The 26,014-nt window shown below is 35.3% G+C and overlaps 2 protein-coding genes across 2 annotated transcripts; both read left to right on the top strand.

The window, feature by feature from the left end:
• Positions 1–336: 336 nt before the first annotated feature.
• Positions 337–8,028, top strand: HELRODRAFT_166931 (hypothetical protein; the record flags this gene model as incomplete). The annotated part of the gene is made up of 6 exons (XM_009012096.1): positions 337–1,857; positions 2,260–2,522; positions 2,658–3,027; positions 6,773–6,870; positions 7,261–7,850; positions 7,937–8,028. The coding sequence occupies 6 exons, from the start codon at positions 337–339 to the stop codon at positions 8,026–8,028; spliced, it is 2,934 nt and encodes a 977-aa protein (XP_009010344.1).
• Positions 8,029–8,518: 490 nt separating this feature from the next.
• On the top strand, positions 8,519–20,811 carry HELRODRAFT_190063 (hypothetical protein). The gene is made up of 11 exons (XM_009012095.1): positions 8,519–8,810; positions 12,252–12,373; positions 15,917–16,003; positions 16,175–16,291; positions 16,455–16,544; positions 17,339–17,491; positions 17,785–17,851; positions 18,556–18,703; positions 19,148–19,299; positions 19,865–19,927; positions 20,181–20,811. Exons 1-11 carry the CDS (start codon positions 8,740–8,742, stop codon positions 20,365–20,367), a joined length of 1,257 nt encoding a protein of 418 aa, XP_009010343.1. The 5' UTR covers positions 8,519–8,739; the 3' UTR covers positions 20,368–20,811.
• The last annotated feature ends 5,203 nt before the right edge of the window (positions 20,812–26,014 follow it).

Raw genomic sequence — 26,014 nt, 5'->3', positions numbered from 1 at the left:
CCTTGAACTCTTTTTTTATATTTATAATTGTCATTTGATTATTTGTTTGATAGCTGCAGATAATTGCTGTTACGAAATCTACTTTGTTGATTATGGTGAATATCAATTACTCAGTAAAAGTAAAATACATCCCTTGCCTTTTGAGTTTGCACAATTACCCATGACTGCTGTTTGTTGTATACTGCATAATGTAAGTTTCATTATTTTCTTTACCTGTTTTTTATAAGCTTAGATATTATTTTTATCATTTTTTAGGTATCACCAGTCAACGAACCAGATGTGTGGCCAACGTTATCAACCTTCAAGTTTAAAAAGCTATTGATCATTAAATCGATGATGTTAAAAAAAATTACATTTCATAAAAAGTGCTCAAATGAGCTCCCACTTACGTTTGTAAATCTTTATGCAAATGAAGGAAAGATTTATTCTGAGCATCCGTCCCCACTTGATTTTATTCAGTACTTATTAGATCACAATGCTCTCTATGCCCATAATGACAGCAAAATATTTTGCTGGTTTGCAAATTATTGTGCAGCACAAGACTGCATTAGACAAACACAGTTCGATGATTTTATTCCCACTTTAAAATTTTTCCAATCTATTTCTTGTGCTGATGAAAAAGTTGATTGTTTAGAGTTACATGACAAAGAGCTGAAAAGTTTGTCCAAAGAAAATGTGTTTAAAATGGAAGATAACCATGTTCTGATAATAAAACTATTGAAAAATATTAATAAACAGTTCAAAAATAAATATGATTTGTCTATTTTTTCATCTTTTCTTGATAAATGTTCATCCATAAAATGGAAGGAACAAGATATTGATCATTGCATATTTGGAACAGAAGAATCTCAAATATCTTATACAAAAATAATCAATTCAGGTGATGAATCCACTAATTTAACATGTAAAACATCTAGTATACCATCAAATAACTATGGGAATGTAGAGTCTCACGATGATGCCAGCGACTGGGGTGGGCCCTTAAATGAAATATTACATGATGGCACAGTTAACATTCAAACAGTTAAAGGCATTGAAGAAATAACTGACTGTGACTCGGATGAGGAAAGGCATTTAAATGAAATTAATCAGATTAAAGTGCATACTCATTCCAAGTTTGAAAATAATAAAAAAGACCGAAATAATAATGATATAAAAATTAGAGCAGAAACACTTAATAGTTCAACTTATCACGATGCTGCTGCAAATGAAGTGGGACATGATTTTTATGGTTCAAAAATTAATATTAATGATAACATTTCACCAACTGATTTTACAATTTTGAACAGTATTGACATAGAAGACAAACGCAGTAATTTATATTTAGATGGCGATAGCAAATTAAAAACAACGCATTTCATTGTTAATGATGAAAATAAAGATGTTGACAACAATGGTTTAATTTTTGAAACAGAGTTAGAACCCATGAGTACCACTGATATAACCAGGGCCAGCAATGACAAAAATATTTTTCTCAGTAAAATAGCTAGTCCATATTTGTTTAAAACAATTAAAGTCATCAATAATCCAATGAAACTTGTTGTTTCACATGTTGTTTCCCCGTCTCTTTTTTGGATTCATATTTTTAAAAACGACCTGCATGAAAATAGCTCATCCCCATCATCAGTTTTCCACAAAATGTCTGAAACTGCTGATTCAATTGCAGAATGTGCAACTTCAGAAAACCAAAAAGTGTTTTTGTGTAATGAAATGAATAAGTTGAGCATGGATTTGAAACAAAATTGTGAAATTGTTCTTAATCACGGTTGTTTGATTCCATTTTCTAAAGATGCTTGCCTGCCAAACGTTCCGTGCCTTTTCAATGATGTTCAAGAAAAAATCTTCTATAGGGCTGAGGTGCATTTATTTTCATTCATTAAGTTCTAATAAAATATTTTTTTTATGAATTCAGACGCAATTCTATCCTATTATATTTTTCACAAATAAGCACATAGAAATATGAATTGGTAACTGAATTGGTATGAGTCGAAAACTATAATTAAGGTGATTATTTGCCAACCCGTTTTATCATATTGTCTCAACCATTCATTAAAGACATCCTAAGGCCATCTCTTTGTATGAATTCTAAACTATTCGCTATTAAAATTAAAATTGATGTCTCTAAAAAATAACACACGCACACACACGCACACACACACACATAATATATATAATATATATATATATATGTGTGTGTGTTTGTATATATATATATATATGTGTGTGTTTGTGTGTGCGTTTGTGTGTGTTATTTTTTAGAGACATCACCCCACCCCACTCTATAGTGTTGTGGTGCAAGGCACTATGGATGGAAGGATTACTTGTAGACCAAGGGGTTGGAGGTTTGTTACCTGGAGTGTAGGCACGTTGACAGGAAGGAGTTTGGATGTGGTGGAGGAGTTGCAGAGGAGAATGGTTGACGTGGCTGCATTACAGGAGATCAGATGGAAGGGAGAGAGTTTGTGGGGGCTAAAGGTGGAAGATATAAGTTGTGGTGAAAGGGGGATGATGGTACGGGAGGAGTTGGTGTGATGGTAAGAGTTGGTGGAGAAGGTGTTGGAAGTGAGGCGGAGAAGCAATGGCGTAATTGTGGTGGTGATAGTGTTTGGAAAAGTAATAGTGAGGGTGATATCAGGATATGCTCCGCAACAAAGTAGGAAGGAAGAGGAGAAGGATAGGTTTTATGATGATGTTTCTGACGAGATTGGGCAAGCGGGGTTGGATGAGTTTGTGGTGTTGTTGGGTGATTTGAATGGTCATGTGGGGGCGGATGCAGACGGATATGAAGGTGTACATGGGGGGTGGGGATATGGTATACGGAATGAGGAAGGGCGTAGAGTGTTGGAGTTGGCGGATGCACATAGCATGGTGGTGGGGAATACCTGGTTTACAAGGGAACCAGCGCGATTGATTACATATAGGTCAGGGAAGCATAGGTCGATGATAGACTATATATTGGCAAGGGCCAAACATAGGAAGTATGTGAAGAATGTGAAGGCGATACCTGGTATGCTGCAGCATAGTATGGTTGTGATGGATGTGACATCAAAAGAAATGGGGAGGAGGAAGAAGGATAAGTTTGTGGCAAAGAGAAAGACATGGAAGTTGCAGGATGCAGAAGTGAGGAAGGCATTTGAAGTGAAGGTGGCTGAAAATTGGGAGAGTGGTAAGGATGGAGATGTTTGGGAGAGATACAGGGACTGCAGATAAAGTATGTGGATGGACGAAAGGAAAGTGTAGGCATGGTGAGACGTGGTGGTGGGATGAAGATATAAGAAGGGTTTTGGAGGTCAAGAAGGAGAGGTTTAGGGTATGGAGAAGGGACATGACGGAGGAAGCGGAGTTTGAGTATAGGAAGGCTAAGAAGGTTGCAAAACAGGCAGTGGCAACTGCAATGACGAAAGCATCAGATAGGTTAATAAAGGAAATGGAAATTGATGTGAGTTCGAGGAAAATGTTCAAAGTAGCAAAGCAGTCAATGAGGGATAGGAAAGATGTTATAGGGAATGGATGTGTTTGGGATGGATCTGGCAAGTTGTGCATAGATGAGGAGGAAAAAGCTCAGGTGTGGAAAGCTCATATGGAAAGGTTGATGAATGAAGAGAATGAGTGGGATGGAGATGTGGAATCCGCGGTCACACACGGACCTATAGAGAAGGTGACGATGGAGGAAGTAGAGAAAGCAGTTAGAGAAATGAAACTAGGTAAGGCGACAGGGGTTTCGGAAGTGGCGGCAGAACATATAAAAGCGAGTGGGGTGATAGGAATTGAAGTCATGATGAGAATTGCTAACAGTATGTTTGATAATGAAGGTATACCTGAGGATTGGCGACACAGTGTGTTGGTGCCGTTGTATAAGGGCAAAGGAGATGTGAGATTGTGGGTCATATAGGGGTGTGAAATTGCTAGAGCACGGAATGAAAGTAGTGGAGAGGGTGCTTGAGAAGAGGTTGAGAAATATGGTGACAGTTAATGAAATGCAGTGTGGGTTTATGCCTGGTAGGGGAACGGTGGATGCGTTGTTCATGGTGAGAATGTTGCAGGAGAATTATAGAAAGAAGAAACGAAGATTGTACATGTGTTTTGTGGATCTAGAAAAGGCTTTTGATCGAGTACCGAGGAAGGTCATTGAATGGGCGTTGAGGAAGAAAGGAGTGAATGAGAGACTTGTTAAAGCTGTGATGCAGCTGTATGAAGGGGCAAAGACTAAGGTGAGGGTTGGAAGGAGGATGTCGGACGCTTTTAGTGTTAAGGTAGGAGTGCATCAAAAATCAGTGTTATCACCGTTTCTGTTTGCAATTGTGATGGATGTTGTGTGTGGAAACATAATGGAGGGGTTGTTATTTGAGATTTTGTATGCAGATGATTTAGTCTTGATGACTGATGGCATGGAAGAATTGCAGTTAAAATTTGACAGATGGAAAAGTGTTATTGAAAAGAAAGGATTAAAAGTTAATATTGGTAAGACGAAGGTAATGGTTTGTGGGGAAGGTGGGGAGCGAGTGATAAGTAAAATAGACCCCTGTGGGGTATGTGACAGGAGAGTGAAGGCTAACTCGGTATTGTGTATAGGATGTCAGAAGTGGGTGCATAAGAGATGTAGTGGTGTGAGGGGGCACTGAAAAAGGTGGAAGGCACGTTCAAATGTAAGAGATGTGTTCATGGTGTGATTAATAGGACGGACGCAAGGACGGGGTTGAGTGGTGGTATTGAAAGAGTGGAAAGCTTTGTTTACTTAGGGGATAAGCTGAACGCGGATGGAGGATGTTTGAGCGCAGTTACGGCTAGAGTTCGTGTAGGATGGATGAAATTTAGGGAACTGGGTGGGGTATAGTGTGGAAAGAAATGGTCAGTGAAAATGAAAGAGAGTGTATATAAAGCATGTGTGAGAGCAGCGATGGTATATGGTGGTGAAACTTGGGTGTTGAGGAGAGAGGAGGAAAGTGTACTGCAGAGGGCTGAAAGAGCTACGGTGAGGATGGTGTGTGGGGTTAAAGTGAAGGATAAGAGGAGTAGTACAGAGCTGATGTCAATGATGGGACTGAATGAGGACATTGTGACATTGATAAGGAGATCGAGATTGCGATGGTATGGACATGTGTTGAGAAGGGATGAAAGGGTCGGGATTAGGCGAGCGTTGGAGTTCGAGGTTGAAGGAGTGGTTGATAAATTGCCTTGAATTTATTTAAGAATACTATAATACTATAATTCGTAATCGCTCCGTACTAACTCGTGGCTTCACGGACGACTACTCTACACAAAGTTTACTAAATGACCGTAAAAGTAACACAGACTCTGAATGCAAAATTTTTTAGCACCCGGGTGACAAGATTCAGTTAAACTCTCAGCTTGTCAGTTACAATGTTGATGTAGTGTTGTTGTTGGATCAACGCTGATGTTCATGGACAGTCTGTGATGCAGCTGTATGAAGGGGCAAAGACAAAGGTGAGGGTTGGAAGGGGGATGTCGGACGCTTTTAGTGTTAAGGTAGGAGTGCATCAAAGATCAGTGTTATCACCGTTTCTGTTTGCAATTGTGATGGATGTTGTGTGTGGAAACATAATGGAGGGGTTGTTATTTGAGATTTTGTATGCAGATGATTTAGTCTTGATGGCTGATGGCATGGAAGAATTGCAGTTAAAATTTGACAGATGGAAAAGTGTTATTGAAAAGAAAGGATTAAAAGTTAATATTGGTAAGACGAAGGTAATGGTTTGTGGGGAAGGTGGGGAGCGAGTGATAAGTAAAATAGACCCCTGTGGGGTATGTGACAGGAGAGTGAAGGCTAACTCGGTATTGTGTATAGGATGTCAGAAGTGGGTGCATAAGAGATGTAGTGGTGTGAGGGGGGCACTGAAAAAGGTGGAAGGCAAGTTCAAATGTAAGAAATGTGCTCTTGGTGTGATTAATAGGACGGACGCAAGGACGGAGTTGAGTGGTGGTATTGAAAGAATGGAAAGCTTTGGTTATTTAGGGGATAAGCTGAACGCGGATGGAGGATGTTTGAGCGCTGCTACAGCTAGAGTTCGTGTGGAATGGATGAAGGAGTTGCGTGATACTGAGGTGAGTGACAGATGTGAATGGCTTCGAGGGGTATTTCGGTTTCATCATAGGTAGCCAAACGGCAACCCCCGATCTCGAAGAATATGTCGTCTAAACGTATGTTGTATGTATATATATACTTGCTCAGAATATAGACAATTTCCAGAAAATTCTAGTAATGAAAATTGAAAAGACAAACTTTTAAATGATTAATGCCAACAATTTGGTAGAATTCATACAATTCTGTATATATATATATGTATAATTATGTATGTATATGTATAATTATGTATGTATATGTATAATTATGTATGTATGTATGTGTGTGTATATATATATATATATATATATATATATATATATATATATATATATATATATATATTAGGGTGTCCCAGAAATGCACTGAAATTTTTTTTTTAAATAGTTGATGTCTCACCCTCTGAAAAGTGTCTCTTGGGTACAATAATTAAATTGGTGAAGTTACAGCTCATTTGAACAAGTTTGAGAGGTCCCCCAAGGGCTTTTAAAATTTTACTATCGAGTTAATTCAAAATCCATATCAACAATCTTAAACAATATGCACAAAATGAGTGAAATAAAGCTAGAAATGCAAACTAGTTTAATTATCTCACTGCTGACATTAATAAGAGTTTAAAATATTATTAACAATTACCTTTAAAATGATAATCTTTATTAGAAAATGCAAAAAATGTATATTTTTAACCAGTCAACTCGCTATGTTACTGGTGTGGTCAACGTAGATTGGTTGCCTGTCCTGCTCTCATCACTTGTTGATGGCACTACAAAACTTCTTGGAGTTCCAAGGTTAGCATCTGGATTAGGACGAGCAGCTGCTGATGCAGTTCATGAACAGATAAAATCTTGAAAATGTGAATCAATGGTTATTGGCATGTGCTTTGACACGACAGCTTCCATTACTGAAAAACTCAATGGAGCTTGCACTCTTCTAGAAAAAGCCATGGGACGTAATTTATTATGGATGGCTTGCCGTCATTATAAGTTTTAAGTGCTGCTTGCCGATGTATATAATGTTTGTCTTGGACCATCCGCTGGACCATCCGCTGGACCAGAAATTTTATTCTTCAAAGGTTTCGTGAAAAATGGACAGAAATGAATCACACACTAGAAGCTAGATCAACCTCTTTGATAATTGTTTCAGATGCAATTAAAGCATTCATCAAATGTCAACTTGAGGTCAGACATTCACGAGTTTCTACTTCTAGCTGCACATATAGTTGGGCTGCAGGTTGATGTAGCCATTCGCAAATCTGGTGCATTGCACAGGGCACGATGGATGGCAAAAGCCATCTGCGCATTAAAAATTGAACTATTATTCACCGTAAATAAAACCATTTTTAACTTAACAGCTCGAGAATTACAAGGTATTCAACGTTTGAATCGGTTTATCATTTGTGTTTATCTTCAGTCACGGTTTTCATGCAGGCTCACTGCTGATGCACCTGTGAATGATATTTTGTTGATACAGCGTTTGGACGACTACGACGATGCCGTTCTTGGTTCGACTGGATTAAAAATGATGCTGCGTCATTCTTGGTACATGAGTCCAGAATTGGCAACTCTTGCTCTTTTTTCATCTCTCCTGTCTGACAAAGAAAAGACTGATCTTGTCCGCACAATACAAGCAGATCGAGAACACTACCACAAAGTTTTGACAATTTGCGTGCGTCTAAAACATTTTTTGAAACATCCAATATTGATGCCAGTTTTCTTGATGTACTTATTGAAAACTTGTCAGATACTCCTTCTTTCCAAGTTGCAGCAATGTTTGTAAGGAATCTGGTTTGCATCAATGACTCTGCAGAACGGGGAGTAGCGTTGGTACAACATTTCAATGAAACAATCTCCAAAGACGCAGAGCAGAAACCATTTTTGCTTCAAGTAGTTGAACAGCATAGGAAAAACTTTGCAGAATATAATCGTGAACTGTTAGCGAAAATTTGAATTATTTGCATTAATTAATATTCAAGCGAACTGAAATTCAATAAAATCTTGTTTTTCAATCATTTTTGACCTAATTTTTGAAATTAAAAAATAAAAAGCATTGCAGATTTATATATTTTTTCACAATTATATATTTTGTTTCATTTGTATAAACAAATCATAAAACATTTATAATCATATCATATAACGCTGTATCAAAAGTTGGTAGCGAACGATCAAACACCAAAATCGTAAACTTTCGACCTCTAAACATTGTCCAAATGGGCTAAAATTTGGCAGGTAAATTACTGTTACCATACAGACATATTTAATGGGATGAGACATCAATATTTTAAAACTTCATATTTTTGGGACACCCTAATATATATGTATATATATATATATATATATATATATATATATATATATATATATATATATGACACCTATTTAAGATTATTGATTATTATCTATATATAAATATATATGTAATATTTTTTCATTTTTATTTAGATCTTAGATGTAAAAAGGAATGAAGATAATGAGAATATAACTGTTAGATTATCACTTGTTGATCTAGGGGAGGAGATTGAACTAACATCATTGGATGATGTTTTCCACTTAGATCAATATTTTGTTGACCATAGTCCCAGGTTGGCAGTTTGTTGTCAGTTGGATGGGGTTGAACCACTTGCAAACAACGACTGGTCAACAGAAGCGTTAAATTATTTTATGGCTAAGATGAAAAGCGATGATTTAAGTGCCTTTTTATCGTCTAAGTACAAACTAGATGATTGTATTTGGTGAGTTATTATTCATTTTATTCTTTATTTATTAGAAGGTACTTTAAATTAGATTATAGTCATTTTTTAGTTGAGCTAATTTTTATGAACTTTTTTAATCATTTTTTTTTGCTGAAAATTTACAGAATATGTGAGAAATTTTTACCATATATATATATATATATATATATATATATATATATATATATATATTAGACTATATATATATATATATATATAAGACCGTTTTATTTTTGAAAGAGTGGAAAGCTTTGTTTATTTAGGGGTTAAGCTGAACGCGGATGGAGGATGTTTGAACGCTGTTACGACTAGAGTTCGTGTGGGATGGATGAAATATATATATATATATATATTATGAGCGTGCCCCATAACGGGACGTTGCCGTGTTCTCAAGGTGCCAAGCGATCATGAGCAAGTCTCCAGGCGGAGTAAGGACTGTAGTTGATGAGGGACAGGTCCTTCTCCACTGAGCGGATCCATGATTGTCTTGGACGGCCGCGCGGTCGAGTCCAGTCCGGTGGCGGTCGGTCTATGACGGTTTTTAAAGCCCGGTAATGATCCTTTATGGGACTGACACGAGCTATGTGACCAAAAAAGTTAAAACGACGCCTGAACAGGAGCGAGGAAACGGAGGGCTGCTGTGTTCTCCTCAGCTCCTTAGCCGTAACGCCGAAATTTGAGTGCCGCGTCAGTCTATGGATATCCTTACGGCAAAACCAGGATCCGCAGACCCTAAGTCTCGCGGAGGCACAGAATTCCAGGAAACGATAAGAGTTGTCTGAACAGACGCCTGAACAGGAGTGAGGAAACGGAGGGCTGCTGTGTTCTCCTCACCTCCTTAGCCGTAACACCGAAATTTGAGTGCCGCGCCAGTCTATGGATATCCTTACGGCAAAACCAGGATCCGCAGACCCTAAGTCTCGCGGAGGCACAGAATTCCAGGAAACGATAAGAGTTGTCGTTTGGTGACCCGCTACCGAAGGGCCAATTACCGCGGGCATACGGCGGTCAACACCCGTTACCGCGTTAAAGTCGCGCAGGCAAATGATGAGGTCGGTGGGCTTGGTGAAGCGAAACGAGTCCTCCACTGCGCTGTAGAAAGATCTTTGGTCTCAGCCGTTGCTTCATTACTACTCAATCACTAACATACAACTGATCCGCGGATTGCGTCGAGAGACTTCGCCGTGTCAGGACCAATTGCTTGAAATGGTCTGCCAATTTCGCTTAGATCGCCTGGATTGAAGATTGATGACTTAAAAAGAATTTGAAAACACATTTATTTTCGTTATAAATAATATCTATTTTTTAAAATGATTAAGCCACTCATTTATTTTATTGTTTTACTGTTATGTATAGTGCTTTTGAGAAATTTTTGTTTTATTTAAGCGCTTTATAAATTTACGATCATAATAATAATAATTATAATAATAATAATAATAGCACCATATCGATTTCCGAAACGAGCAGCCATCAGCTTTTCATTGATCGGGTGCCATTCAATCAGTGCACGATTAGTCTGATTGCTCAGGGCCAAGGCAACATCAGCGAGCCTGGGATGACCCTTAGCTAGGCCCGACTACAGTATATTGAAATCAGCAACACGCAGTTCGCCATCGAACTTTCTGCAGACCCATAATGCATATACCGTATCGCAACAATTCGTCCACGATGATCCTTGCGCCACGCGTTGCGCATAGTGAGCGAATGTTCCAAAAGCCGATCCTGGTGGTGTTTCGCAGATCAAGTGGGTTGGCCCTAGCACGGGACCGTAAAGAGGGATAATAAATAGGGTTGTTCGCGTAGTCCGCTTATCACAGCTGGCCGACGATAACCGAAACTGCGCGTTCCTTGTTAACCCTCTCGACTAGCGATGCGGTATGAAGTTTTTTTTGAGACGACTATGTAAACAATACTTTGGCTGTAAATGTTCGCCCCAGACAAACGTGGGTAGGTAGCAAGCCGAGTAGAGGTTGAGGCAACCATATCGTCTTAAAGCCTGATTTTCTGTTAAGGTTTACTCCCTTAGCCTTTCCTTAAAAAGGGTATAGCCACAAGGCAGTGGAGGTTTGAAATCAGAGTTTACCTTCTCCTAGATAGGTGTGTATCAAGCCTCATCAACCCGAAGCTACTAGTTTTAAGGCGCTAATTATCCGCCTTCGCCCCTTCTCCTGTTAGTTTTAACAGTTTCGCCACGAGAAGGCCAGGAGTTGGACTTTGACTGTCAAAGACTGATGATATCGTTTTAACAGCCACGTCTGAGCAGAATGCAGCACAGATGTTTGAAGATTGGAACACCAGACTCGCCGATCATGGATTCAAAGTCAACATCAGCAAAACCAAAGCAATGAACACTGGTGTTCAGTTTGTAAAGCTGGTGTAGGTAACAATTCAATCAAGTGTCAGCAGTGTAACCAGTGATGTCACAAACGTTGTTCAAAAATAATTGGTACTTTATTTAAAGTGTCCAATTTTGTTTGTCCTGCTTGCACCAATCCACAACAACAAATTCGAAGTAGCACTGTTTTTGAAGCCATTAAGGTAGAGAAAGTCACATTGTTTCAATATCTAGGGGATGTTCTGGATTGTACTGGAACAGCTGAAGCTGCCGTTCGAGCACGCATACGTGCAGCCTGGAATAAATGGCATCTCCTTGCTTCTATATTAATGCAGCGTGACATCCCACTACCACTACGATCAAGACTTTATAAATCTGTGATACATCCGATGATGTTATATGGTACAAAAACATGGCCAATGACAACCAAACTGGAACAAATTTACCGAACCGATATGAAAATGCTCCGATGGGTGCAACGAATTAGTCTGAAAAACAAATCAATCCTGCGTCGTTCTGGTTTAGATGATATAAAGGACGAATGCCGGCTACACCGTCTGCGGTGGATTTGTCTTGTCAAACGAAGTAGAAACAGTGCCATAACTTCTCTTGCAGATGTTGAAGTACTTGGCACACGTCCCAAAGACCGTCCAAAGAAGTCCTGGTCGCAAACAGTCGAGCAAAACATGAAAGCTCTAAATTTAAATAAAATGGATACAACTGATCGTCTAATTTGGCGCAAAAAATTGATGGTAAAGAAAACAACGTCCTACCTCGGGGGAACTGGGTCTGTGGACGCAAAACGAAGATTGAAAGATTGATACATATAAATATATATATGAAATCTACCGAATTTCTAGCTTTGGATAGTCTATACTATCGATCAACCTTTAGAGAAATCTAAAAGTTAAACAGAAAGTTAACTTAACTAACGCCGAACATGCCGTGATTTTCATCAATAAGTGCATTTTTGACAAACTTATTCCTATATATATATATATATATATATATATATATATATATATATATATATATATATATATATAAAACAGTGCTATGACGTAATTATTGAAATCGTCTTCTATGTGATTATTTTTTCAAAACAGTGGAACCAGAGAAAATCCTCTTTTGATCAGTCTGTTTGAAATAAACGACGAATCATGCATATCATTCATTTCAGTACAGATGTGTGACATAGGTCTTGCACAACTTTCAAAAATCACGTTGGGTATGTCAAAGACTTTTTTTTATTAAGTTTTTATTTAAGAAAATAATTTGAAGATTTGTTTTAGCACAAAATATGATTAACTACCAGCTCTTGGCTTAATTATTTTATTTGAATGTGTCTCTCTTGGCAATTTGTTACCTTTTTTTGTTATTTATTATGCAGCACTGACGACGCACAATGATGCCATATAGTCATAAACATATACAGCAACTGTTTTTTTGTGCGATAAAAAGTCTAACTCCTCAAAATTATACCGTTAGCATGTCTGAAATATATTTTCCACCGTTATGATACTACATCTATTTTTGTACCATACAAGGTCTATCTCCCACACGATTTATAAATTTTGAACACACGCAAGTAAGCACAGTATCATACATGTGTGCTTTTAATTTTTAAGTTTCTGACTGACACTATTGAACCAGGCCAACTGATGTAGCTTCTTTAGAAGAGGTTTTATAAATATAGACCCGAGTTATGAGATTTATAATAGACTGGTTTAAGGTTTTTTAATTAAATGAAATTATTTAGGAAAGAACATGTTTTCAACTTGAATATATAAACCACAAAGACATTTTCTGCTACATTTATACCTAAATTTCACTATTATTCCCCTAGCAACTCGGCATGCACTTCTACAACATCCTCAGAATTATTTGCTGTAAAGATGGCCATAGATTATTTACAAAATATTCACAGCAAAAAATTTCAAATTTTTACTGATTCTTTATCAAGCGTATTATTCATACAGCAGTAAAAACAAGAAGGTCACATCCAAAATATGTCGAAATTTCTAATCGAAATTGCCATCATAAAGAATATGTATAAACAATTAAATAAATAGTTGGAAGTTTTTCCAGTGGCTTAAAGATAGCCGGAAAACGTTCTAAAACGCCTGAAAAATCTGAATGATTTGATAACAATCGCCGATAAAGATTTTATTTGATAATTATTTAATATTAATAATTTATTATTCAAATTTGCGTTATTTAAAATAATAACAATTGTTATTAAATTAAGATCAAGTATATTAATATTGGTATCTTTATATATATATATATATATATATTTATATAGGAACACACATAATTGGTTGTTAATATAATTTCTTAATGTTTTAATATTACAATTGATGGCAAACTGGTCAGTTGTAATTGTAATAATCCCAAAAAGTATTTATAATGACTCGACAGCTCCAATTAAGGAACATTCAGTTAATCTTTTGTTCAATCAAATCGAAGGTAGGAAAAGTATGAAAGTTCTAGTTTTTGGTCAGTACCATTCTCACCTGATCATCTAAAAATAGTTGAAAATTGATGCTTAAACGTGATGGTGTAAAATTCAGTCACTTTCTGGTAACCGGTTCTTTCGGTCACTTATCAAAATTCAATCAATCAATATTCGTTTTGCGTCCAGAGACCCGGTTCCCCGAGGTGGGACGTTGTTTTCTTTGCCATCAACTTTTTGCGCCAACTTTTTCACTTCTCAAAATTAATCAGATAAAATAATCAACTACTTTTTCGGATCGTTTATGCTCACTCAGATTATACACAAGATGTGTATATTATGTATAATATGTATGTACCTATAATATGTATGTATCTACAGAACTGAACTTCGGCCACTTTTCAAAATTAATCAGATAAAATAATCATCTACTTCGGCCAGTACGAGTACATAAAGTACACCGGACGTATCACAGACTTTATAAATCTGTGATACGTCCGGTGTTGTTATATGGTGCAAAAACATGGAAAATGACAACCAAACTGGAACAACAACTTCAACGAACCGACATGAAAATGCTCCGATGGATGCAACAAATTAGTCTGAAGGACCACATCAAATCTACCGAAATCTTGCGTCGTGCTGGTTTAGATGATATAAAGGACGAATGCCGGCAACACCGTCTGCGGTGGTTTGGTCATGTCAAACGAAGTGGAAACAGTGCCATAACTTCCCTTGCAGATGTTGAAGTACCTGGCACACGTCCCAAAGGCCGTCCAAAGAAGTCCTGGTCGCAAACAATCGAGCAAGACATGAAAGCTCTAAATTTAAATGAAATGGATACAACTGATCGTCTAATTTGGCGCAAAAAGTTGATGGCAAAGAAAACAACGTCTTACCTCGGGAAACCGGGTCTCTGGACGCAAAACGAAGATTGATTGATTGATTGTATATGTAGATTTTCGCCGGGCGACATTCGAATTCCGCACCACGCGGTCCCGAACCGCGTCCGCATACGAATATCCACCCGAGCCTTCGCTTCGGCGGAGTCTTTCCTGGCCGGGATCCGCCACTCTACAATAGACCCTCTCAGGGTCTGAAAACACGGGCCGGGCGGAAGTTTGTTCGCACCCTGCTTGTTGACTAGAGACGCCGACCTCGTCAACTATCAACAAGTCTTCTTCAACATCCATTATTTTAGGTAGAATAATTAAGCCGAGCCAAACTTCAAGTGTATACTTCTTTTATTCAATAAAAGAAATAAAATAACAAACAAAATAATACAAATCAAACCTCTGTCCTTATTAAAACAAAACGATAAGTCCAAAATTAATCTATTAATAATACAACTGACAAGCAAGAGACCAAAACCTAAAATTAAGATAACAAACGACCCGCCCCACAATATCTTAACTCGCGGCCTTTTATATGTTTTTACCGCCCTATCTACATAATGCTTTCTATATCATAGAAAATTCTATACTCCTATCTATACTCTCTTCCTATACTCAGAAAAGCGATACAGCACAGCAGCGTCGCTTATATAGCATATCAAATAACAAAATATACATGCATAGAATGACTAGTAAAATATATAGATATGTATAGGCGGCACGCCTCAAAGACGCAATCATTATCATCACAATTTCACAAAATATACAGGCGGCATATTTCAATCGCGCAATCATTATCATCACCATACAGGCGGCATATCTCAATCGCGCAATCATTATCATCCCAATCGTCACAACTTCACATATATATATATATATGGTCCCCTGATGGACAAAGAAGGATCATTGATTGATTGATTGATATATGTATGTGAGAATTTGAAAATAGTTGAAAATTGATGTTTAAACATGATGGTGTAAAATTCAGCCACTTCCTGGTAACTGAATTTCGGCCACTTTTCAAAATTAATCAGATAAAATAATCATCTACTTCGGCCAGTACGAGTACATAAAGTACACCATCTCTCACCACGACCAAAGATGCGTTTCTGTGAACAGCCAACTCGTTTTAGGCCAGACGCGTTTCGTCCCTTATGGGACTCATCAGTAGCTCGAGTTTAAACACTAACTTAGTGCAATTATTACCTTAGCTGAGAGATGGTGTACTTTATGTACTCGTGCTAGCCGACCATACTTGCGAGAGCAAGTCGGAAATTCTCACCCTTTATTAACTCACGTACTTGTGGATTGATTCAAGTCGACTTACAATATATATATATATATATCTATATATATATATATATATATATTATATTATTTTTATATTTTTTAATCCTTCATATTGCGTACCATCATGTTCAAGAAGAAGAAGTAACGGCCAATAATTTGTCCACATGTTTGCTAAATGGAATGGAACGGGAGAATAGTAAAGATAAATTTTCCAATGAAGGTTGGTTAAATTCTTAATTAAACAAGTTTTTTGATTTCAAAACATTTTACATGATATGCGGTACAAAAAATGAAATGATCAACCAGTCTTATTAATGATATGATTGCAACTGTGTTTGTATAATATGATCAGATTAATTTAATAAGTGATGTTTTGTTTTGCATACAATAGGTTTGCCGTCAGAAATCTCCAAATTCATGCAAGATGGGATGAATGATGAATACTTGTCTTACCGCAACAGCTACCTGGTCGACATGGATAACCCTGGGGTTGCCACCGTTAGTTACGGTCAGTCTTTAGAGCTTCATCTTCATAATTAGATATTTTGTTTATTTCGTTTTATTCATCAAATAATTTTTTTTAATATATCAATCATTGAAAATGTACAGCTAAAAATCTTATTTAATAAATAAATTATTTAATAGATGGCTTCTAATATTGAACTTTTCAGAGGCTAAAGATGAGAAACGAGTTTGTAAATATTTCGACAAAGCAGGTGGATGCTGGTGGGGACATTTCTGCAAATATGAGCACACCAGAGGTCTGCAATTGTTATTTCCTTTAAGCTGTTAATAAAATCATTGTTAACTTATTTCATTATTTATTAGACTGAACTTCACAATCAGACAGGCATATATTAAGCATACTTATTTTATGATTATATTGTTTCAGCTGTTTATGTTTATATGTTATATTAGGGTATATAAAGCATGTGTGAGAGCAGCGATGGTATATGGTGGTGAAACTTGGGTGTTGAGGAGAGAGGAGGAAAGTGTACTGCAGAGGGCTGAAAGAGCTATGGTGAGGATGATGTGTGGGGTTAAAGTGAAGGATAGGAGGAGTAGTACAGCGCTGATGTCAATGATGGGACTGAATGAGGACATTGTGACATTGATAAGGAGATCGAGATTGCGGTGGTATGGACATGTGTTGAGAAGGGGTGAAAGGGTCGGGATTAGGCGAGCGTTGGAGTTCGAGGTTGAAGGAGTGGTAGGAAGGGGTCGTCCGCGATTGGGATGGAGAGAGCAGGTGGAGAAGGACAGGGTGAAAGCGGGGTTGCGTGATACTGAGGCGAGTGACAGATGTGGATGGCGTCGAGGGGTATTTCGGTTTCATCATAGGTAGCCAAACGGCAACCCCCGATCTCGGGGAAAATGCCGTCTAAACGTGTGTTGTGTTGTTGTTGTTTATGTTTATATGACTTGATCGATTTTACTCACTAAGTTTTTAGATGCTTTATAATGTTTTTTGTTACTTGAATGAAATTTTAAATAAGTTAACAATGATTCATTTTTAAATAGAGTTCAATGAGTTAATATTGATTCATATGTTTAGCCCAGCCGACCTCCGTGACAGCTGACCGCCAGCTGCTGTTTTACGAGAATTTCAACCTAGCAGTCATCGAATTAGTGGAGAGTGAGTGGTATTATGTTAGCATATCGGTCATGGTCAATCCGCAAAAATTTTTTGTGGTGCTTCCCTTCGCGAGTTTGTAGATGTGATTCATTCTTCTTAAATTAATTTCATATTGCCTATTCATCTATTTTTTTTTAATTTATTCCAATGTATAATTGATCTTTTAGAAGTTTTAACATGGTGATTGGCATAACTATAGCTAATAAGGTCTTCAAAATTATACCATTAACATCACTGAAATATATATCATAATAACTGTTTTGATATTACATCTATTTATATTTTTAAATTTTACATCATTTGCCACTTCTTATTAAAAGTTTAATAGGAACTGATTCCAGTTTTTATTATTTTAATCAAAGCAGACGTGGCAGCGGAACAAGTAACTCTTCGTGGTGAATCTCCTCTGCAAATGCTGATGGAAAGTTTGAAGTAGGAAATTTGTTTCAAACCCCGTTATTAACGTGTTGTTGTAGGGAAACAAAATAAATTGTATTTTCAGTTTCGTCTTGGTTTTAACCAGGGATCGCAGTCGGAAATTTTGCTGAAGTCGGAATTTTTTCTCGAATAATTTTCACTCCGGAAAAATGTTGCGAGTTTAAAAAGATTTTTTTTTCTGAGAATTTTTTTCAAGCTCGTGTTTTTAAGAAGAAAAATTGTGTAACAATAAGCAATCGTTGTAATACTGAAAATAAAAGCTATTAATGTCAATGAAATCGCATAATTTTTTTCAGCATGTTTTAAAATATAAAGTAATTTTAATAAGTAAAACAGTTATATTGACTCGTTTTAAATGCCTTTCATAGTATTTTTTTATTTAGTGGTGGTAATTAAATAAAATTATGATGAAAAAGTTGAAATTTTTTCTGGGAGTCGGAAAACTCGAAGTCGGAAATTTTGACCTGGGGTCGGAATTCTTTGAGAGACCGGACTCGAATATTTTTCATCCGATTCCGACACGCTGGTTATAACTATAAAATCTTCCTCTATGCATATAAGGAGTCTAAATTGATGTTGTGATATGAACGAGCAATGAGTTTGTGGCTGGCGTGGCATGCTGCGTGGCATACTGCGAAAGAATCTACAAATTATGATAGGAAATGTTTTTTTATAGTAAATGTACATTCATGTTCCAGCTCTTGTTACAACAGCAAGATATACCAGGATCACGATTTAACGTTGTACAATATTGGCGAACTTGTAGTGGCGCGGTCTCAGACGTTTGAACTCTGGCACAGGGCTAGAGTACTGGAACATTATTCGCATGAGGAAGATCTCTGTCAGGTTGGTTGTGATGTTGCTTCATGTATTTTGCTGTGGTTCGTTTGTTGCGTCTGAAAACGCCAATAAAGGCTTAATAATATTGATGTAGCTGGCAATTAATTAGTCTCAGTTAATAATGTGTTATGATTAATTTATTACATACTATTAACTAATTTTTATTTATTACGTTTTAGTTTTTTATTAATTTAATTTGACTTAACTTAATTTGATATTTTTTACTTATCTTAAATTATGATTGTTTTTTATTTATAATCATTTATTGTTGAGATTATTAACTCAGGAGCAAAATTTTTGTACTAAATGAAGGAAGCAGGTCAAATATATTGCAACATCACGCTATTCTAATTTGAACGTAGTATAGAATAATAAAAATATTACAAATGAAAAATATATTTTATAAAAATAGAAAGGATAATTTGATTATCATTAATTGTTAATTTATAGGTATATTACGTCGATTATGGGAACACTGAAGTAATCCCTATCAACCGCCTACGGTGCATTGAACCGCAGTTTATTGAAATACCCTATCAAGCCATTCAGTCTTCTTTGCCTATTATGCCTGCAGATTCTTTGTCCTGGAGTCAGCAGGCCATGTACGTTTCGTTTTGTTTTTTCTGATTGGTGCCCGAAGTTCGCCTTCGTTTTTTGATTGCTATGTTGACGTTTGATATTTTCGATGAATAATTTGCCTAAATTAACCCGTGTCAGTTTAATATTATTGTATGTACCGTGCAATAAAATGTAAAGCTCCCTAAGAAATTCATTTTTAAATTCAGTCGAAAAAATTTTTTCAATTTATCATGAAAAATTTGTAAATCAAAGTAGTAATTGTTTAAAAGAAAACCACAAAGTTCTATTTTTTATTTATTGCATATTTTGATGTTTGAATGTAATTTTGTGGCAAATAACGATCACAACAAATATAGAATAGACTATGCAGTAAGAGTTTTCATGAGGTACTTAGTGTAAATAAACTATTTAAAGTTGTTTAAATAGTTTATTTAAATTTTAATTAATTAAGAATTAATTTTTGTTTTTTCTATTGTCTCGAATTTTCATTGCATGTTCATAGGATTTCCATTGGATTCCATTAGATTTTTATTGAATTTTTATTTGATTTTCATTGGATTTTAATAATGTCATCTAACAATCTTCCAGTGATTATTTTGCATCTCTTGTGACTGATAGATATTGCCTTGCTCAAATAAACAGATCTCACAGGTTATTAAATTAATTAAAGATGTTTATTAAATTAATTAAAGATGTTTATTTTTTGTTTACTTGACTCTCCATTTTATTTTGATAAATTAATGACAGAAACTTAGAATAAATTGTTACCTTGTAAAGTTACTGAAGTAGTTTGAAATCTTTTGCCTAAATTAATTATCCAACTGATTGATTGATTGATACATACGCAATGTGAAATGAAATTAAAATAGTAGATTAAATAAATGTAAATCAATATTTTATCCAGCTTTAGAGACTTCCCCTGTGAAATGTATCTCTACACATTAACGTCTTCAGAAAACATTTGTGACTTGATGGTAGAAAGGGGCTATGCCAAATATTGCAGTTCGCTCAACAGTTTTTCACAAAATTCTTTTTCGGATGATGTGGCTTGTGAAAGTCCACTTGAAAGTGCTAAATTTTGGCCTGGCTAAATTCAACTTGCAGTATTATTTTTTTAAACTCTAAAATATTTTGAAAAACTCTTAAAAATAGTTTTTATTGAAAAACTGTGTTGTAAAGAAATTTTTGGAATTCTTTGTAAAATTTAGCGCGTTTTCTAGGCTGCATTATATTAAGCGATTATAATTATTTTCCTTATATGTGTTAGCTCTGCATATTTTTATAAGGTTGGAGAAACTTTGATAGATTTATTTCATACCTTGTCTGTGAGTTTTTAATTAGAAGTGATTAATCAACGACCATTTTTGATTTTAAGCAATATTTTTCAAAAAATGTGTTAATACAAAGCCGAGAACAATGGTAGTTTAATTTTTTTATCAAATCAAACAATTATGTTTAGATTAAATTTTATTAATAAACGTAACTGAACTCATAAAAATACGTTTTTTACTATCAATTTGCTGTAAATAATCTGTCTTGTAAGGGTTCTTGTCTTGTGTAAATACTTTTATTGAATCCGATATACAAGTGCAGTTCATGAACTCGTGGGTGTAAATTGTGCAAACCCGCCGCAGTTCGTATGTTTAGTGGCACAAAAGTTGAATTGAAAGTATAAAACAACATTGTAAGATTGAAAGAAGAAAGAATAAAAAAGCAATACTGAAATGATTAATTGTAAGGTACGTGCAAAATCAAATATAAATAGTAAGTGTTTATATTTCACTGTTACTTTCGCTTCTTATATTTTTAAACTAGACCAATATTTCAACAACATTTTTCAGTCCGTCCAGGTGGTTAGTTACATCCAACAACGCCTTTTCTGCGAATCAAATGAAACAGGACGGCCAAATAGTGAAATATATTTACTCGATAAAAACTAAGAAGCTGACTTTATACAGTTGACTTTGTAAAACAACCAACGCAACATAATTTTAACCAACAAAATTTGAATAACGATGAAACGGAAAAGCCGTTCCAATTTGATAAATGTTTGAATAGTTGTGAACATTTAACATTGATTTTGCATAGGTCGGTTGGAAATACGTTTCTGTAAAACAAGTACAACAGTGCATACTTGGAAGTTATAAATAGCATAACCACCACCGGGTTCCACGCTTCGTATTATTTCATTGATAAATTGAAAGATTCTTGAGCTGAACAAGGGGCTATTGAAACGTTTCATAAAAAGATATAAATCTTGTCAACAGACATCTTTTCAAACTCCGCTTGTATGAACTGACTTGCATAATTGTGCTTGCCCTGCAGTGCGTGGACACGATTCGAAGTCGTGCTTCTGCGTTGTGCCATGCTGCCCAATCATGTAATAGCTTCGTTCCGTCTCAACTTTCATGATTTCAATTATATAGTTACATATATTCATACTGTACAAAATATTATTCCGAAATAAGTCTGCGAAAACTGGTATAAAAATTGAAAAAAAATGTTGATGCAAATTATGCTTGAGTAACCAGCATAAACCGAGAACCGGCTATAAACGAAGAAACTAGAAACTTGATTACAATAAAGGGCAAAATACTAGAACAGTGCCCGCAACGCGAGAGTAAGTATGAATGAGAGAGTGCACACTGCACATGATTAAAAAACGTGAAAATACTTTTAAAAATATAAATTTTAATCTAAAAATAAAGAAACCCTAACCAAACCCTATCAAATCTTTTATATAAAATTTATTTACGTGTAAATAACGTGTTTTCAATTGAATGGTAGGCACTGTCATAGGATTATGCCCAATAAAGTTACTGTACATTGCAAATAAATTCTGTGCTTCGCGCATACTTTATTATCGAATTAATAAAATCCTACATTTCTGTACGAGATAGCGTTGTATTGAAAAAAGAATATTAATGAAAGACCAGCGATTGAGCATGCAGGAAAGAGTCAAATTGCTTATTATACTATCATTCATCAGAATTGTGCATTATTTCGACGTTCGCATGCATCTCAATGCATTCACCTACCAGAACATTCTTTAAAAATATTAACTTCAGTTTTGTTCTATCAGGAATTATGTATCAATGAATGTTGACGCTAGACGTTCTCGAGATCTATCTTCATGTACCACTTACATCTATTTAACAGTACAAAAGTTATTCTGCGAAATTGCTAAATTTTTTCTGAAGTAAGCAGCAAGCATTATCCATTTTCATTCAGGTATCTTCGAGCAAATCAACAAAAACCGCATTTAATTTCTTCTAAACAAAGGTTGAAGCTAGCAACAAACTATAATTGTATAAAAAACGAACTACTGATAGTTTTGTCACAATTAAACTTTGAATGAAATTTTATGAAAGGTGCTTGTTAAAAACTTTTAAATATGTAGTTAAGTAATAATATAAATAAAAACAATTTTTCAAGTTTCACCAAAATTCAAAATTTTAATTTTCTCATGTTTAGAATACGTTGAATTTTAAAACGAGGAAGGAATTTGTTGAATAATCTCGTTAGTTGATTGCATAACCTGAAGACCAGTGATGTTATGTGCTCTAACAAAAAACTGTTGGACCTCATCAATTTATCGATTGCCAAGCACATTGCATGCCCTTTCCAAAAGTAATTACGCATTTTACAGAAAAACATAAGAAATAATGTTTTCGCATGGAAATATCTTTGATATTAAGTCACAAACAAGCTCTTCCGGAATGCTAAAAATCTGGTTACCAGAAAAAAGGTGAAATGAGAGAGAGTGAGAGAGATTTATAATCCGCCAGCCATTAATTTGAACGACAACATCAATCACTGCTTCATTTGTAAACATCGGCATCAATAATGCAACAAAAAATGTTTCTTTTAAAAATAATTTATACTCGAAATAAAAAAAGAACAAACACAGGTTGTTATAATATTAGTGGATGGGCTTACAACACCACAGACCTACACAAAAGAAATATTATTGAAATATTAAAACTGTGAATTGCAAGAGTAGAAGAGCACGCCGGAAGCTGCTCAACGATTGCGTTAATGCGTGAATAGTGAATTTGAAACATTTATGATTCAACAAAATTGTAAAGATATCGTTGAGTATCATATCGAGTGCAACCTTTGCGACTGAATCGCTTGGTTTATTGCTTCTCTTGCTTTCTGTGGAGCGTGCAATTGGATAGATACGATAGGGCAACTTCATTTTAAAAATGCATACCTTTTTCTTTTACAAATGTCTATCAGAAAATTTTGTCATACACCGACCGACCTATTGTTTTTTTTTCTTTTGTGAGATGATTCTTTTATCCAAATATTGAATTTATTGGTTTTATATATGACAAATAGGAATAAATGTTAATAATTTTTTGACGCAGACGCTCGTTTAGTTCCTCGTGTTCATATTTTTTTCATATACCTCCATATCTTGTTTCCTGCACTGGTTACTGTTGAAATATAGAATAATTTTTAAATTTTATCACATTATTGCACAAGTCTTAATCTAACTTATTTGCCTAAGCGGAATAATCATTCAACGGACTGTCGTTAAAAAATACTTGATTTACAATATATGAAAAACATAGCATGAATTAAAATTATTAAATAATTTAATTTAATATAGATAGTTCAGTTGGTGAGATTGGCGGCATCGATTTTATTTTCAAGTTTTATTTTGTATCTCCAGGGCTCAGCCTTTAGTCAACAGAATGTATATCGGTGCACGAAAGATGTAAATGGAGCACTAGCGTAACGAGGGTTACGGGGAGCGGACTTCCGATTAAGAGGGGCCTCCGAAAAGTCGATATACACATATTTTTAAATAAATAATTTTATTAATAAGTGTATAGATAAGAATTTGTGCTTTCATTTTTTATTTCTATATCTATTTACACATAATATGTAGTAATATAATATACTTAGTTAAAAAATTTATTTTAAATCAGTTCTAAATGAATTTATTTCTTTATTGGGAAATACCGTAGAGCTGAAAACTATTATGGGATAATATTTGAATAATCATCTGCTACATCTCACCGAGACAAATAAAGCCAGATTATTAGATGTGCTCGTTGCTCATATCGAAAACAAAAATTTAGAGGTCGGAGAATCGTTTTTTGAAGAACAAAATATCAACACAAAATATATTTTTTAATAGATTTGCATTATGATCTGTGATTGTTGCCTTGCTGTTTTCAAATGACGGGATTGTGTTGAACTGTGTATATCTGATTCAGATTCTTAAATGTCGTCCTGGACTGAGTCCGATACTTTTATTTCAAAAATCCAATTACACCCATCCTTAAGAATTGCTTGAAAATTCTCCAACTTCCTTGCAAAGTCCAATAACTCAGTTTGAAGCTGTTATTTTGTTACAGTATAATCAATTTTTTGAGCAACCCACTTGTGTTGCAATACGTCGCTAGGCAATCTTTCCAAATTTCTGCAAAATTACTTGCATCTAAACAAGATAAATCAGGTATATTCTGAAAGCACATTTATTCGCGGGTGCAGACTCCGGCGCCTCAGAAGCAATCGTCTAACTGGCGTTTTATAAATTGCCTTATTATCAATTGATTAAAAATACAGAGCATTTTTCGATTTTTATAATACAAGCACTTGGCTTAACTCTTATATTCAACATTTAAAAAGATTTTAAATGAAATATGTAAACATCACTTTAAAAGAAACCTTTACATTACAAAATAAAGAAGCTGCAACAGAAGCTGTGAAATTTGAATATTTGCGATGCAGCAAGAAAAATGATATCGATATTTTTCATCCAGCCATAAACAACTAGGATTTTGCGAAAAGAACAACAATAGGTTAATAATAAAAAAATTAAATAGCTAATGATAACAATTGTACTAATTATTCATAATAATCGTAATAACCTGAAATTTAACCAATAAAATAAAAAATTTCAAAATAATAACAAAATTGAAATTAAAAAAACGTTACATTGTCAATGATTCGTCACATGTTACGTTATTTAGTCGCGCAATGCTAACAATAAAACGTATTAAAATTTTGAAAGGTAAAATTAGTAAATGAATGTTCAGTGCCCGCACAAGTCATTCGCCATCTTACTATCACCATTCTCTGAAAATGTAGAAAACATTCAAAAACAATAAGAATTAATTTTTTTTTAAATTAAATTATTAATTGTATATAAAATGTATTTTATACTCGCTTCAAATCATTATCGTCGTTCGTTCTTTTACTTTGTGTGAGCATACAATTGACGTCTTTTCTCTCGGATGAACTGGATGTTGCTGACGATGACGAATATGTAGACGAAGTCTGAAATTTAACCAATAGGCCATTTCAAAATAATGAAGAAATTAAAATAAAAAAAATCGTTTCGATGTCAATTATTCGTCACACATGTTACGTTATTTAGGTGCGATATGCTAACAACATAATTAAAAGCAGATGAATCTTTTGAAGCATCTCTACCTCATTCTTTTCATCTGTTTTTTCAACAGAAACGGACTTCATTAAGAGTAGGTAGCGATCCAACTCATTGTTCGCCTTAAGAACTGCTGGTGTTGTTGCTGTTGTCGTCACTGCAAATGTTGCAGCCGTGGTCGGCGTGGACACTGATGAAGCTTTTGTTAACGCTGTTGATATTTGCGATGATGTCGTGTCAACCAATATGCTAGAAGTAACGAACGGAGCGATAGAAGTTGTAAGAAAAGTAGCAGAAGTTGAGATACTGGAAGTTGTAGTAGCATTTGTAGA

The sequence above is a fragment of the Helobdella robusta genome (assembly GCF_000326865.2).
Source record: "Helobdella robusta unplaced genomic scaffold HELROscaffold_10, whole genome shotgun sequence".
Classification (NCBI taxonomy): Eukaryota; Metazoa; Annelida; class Clitellata; order Rhynchobdellida; family Glossiphoniidae; genus Helobdella; species Helobdella robusta.
The sequence above is the reverse complement of the archived record's forward strand: the minus strand, read 5'-3'. Positions and strand labels throughout refer to the sequence as shown.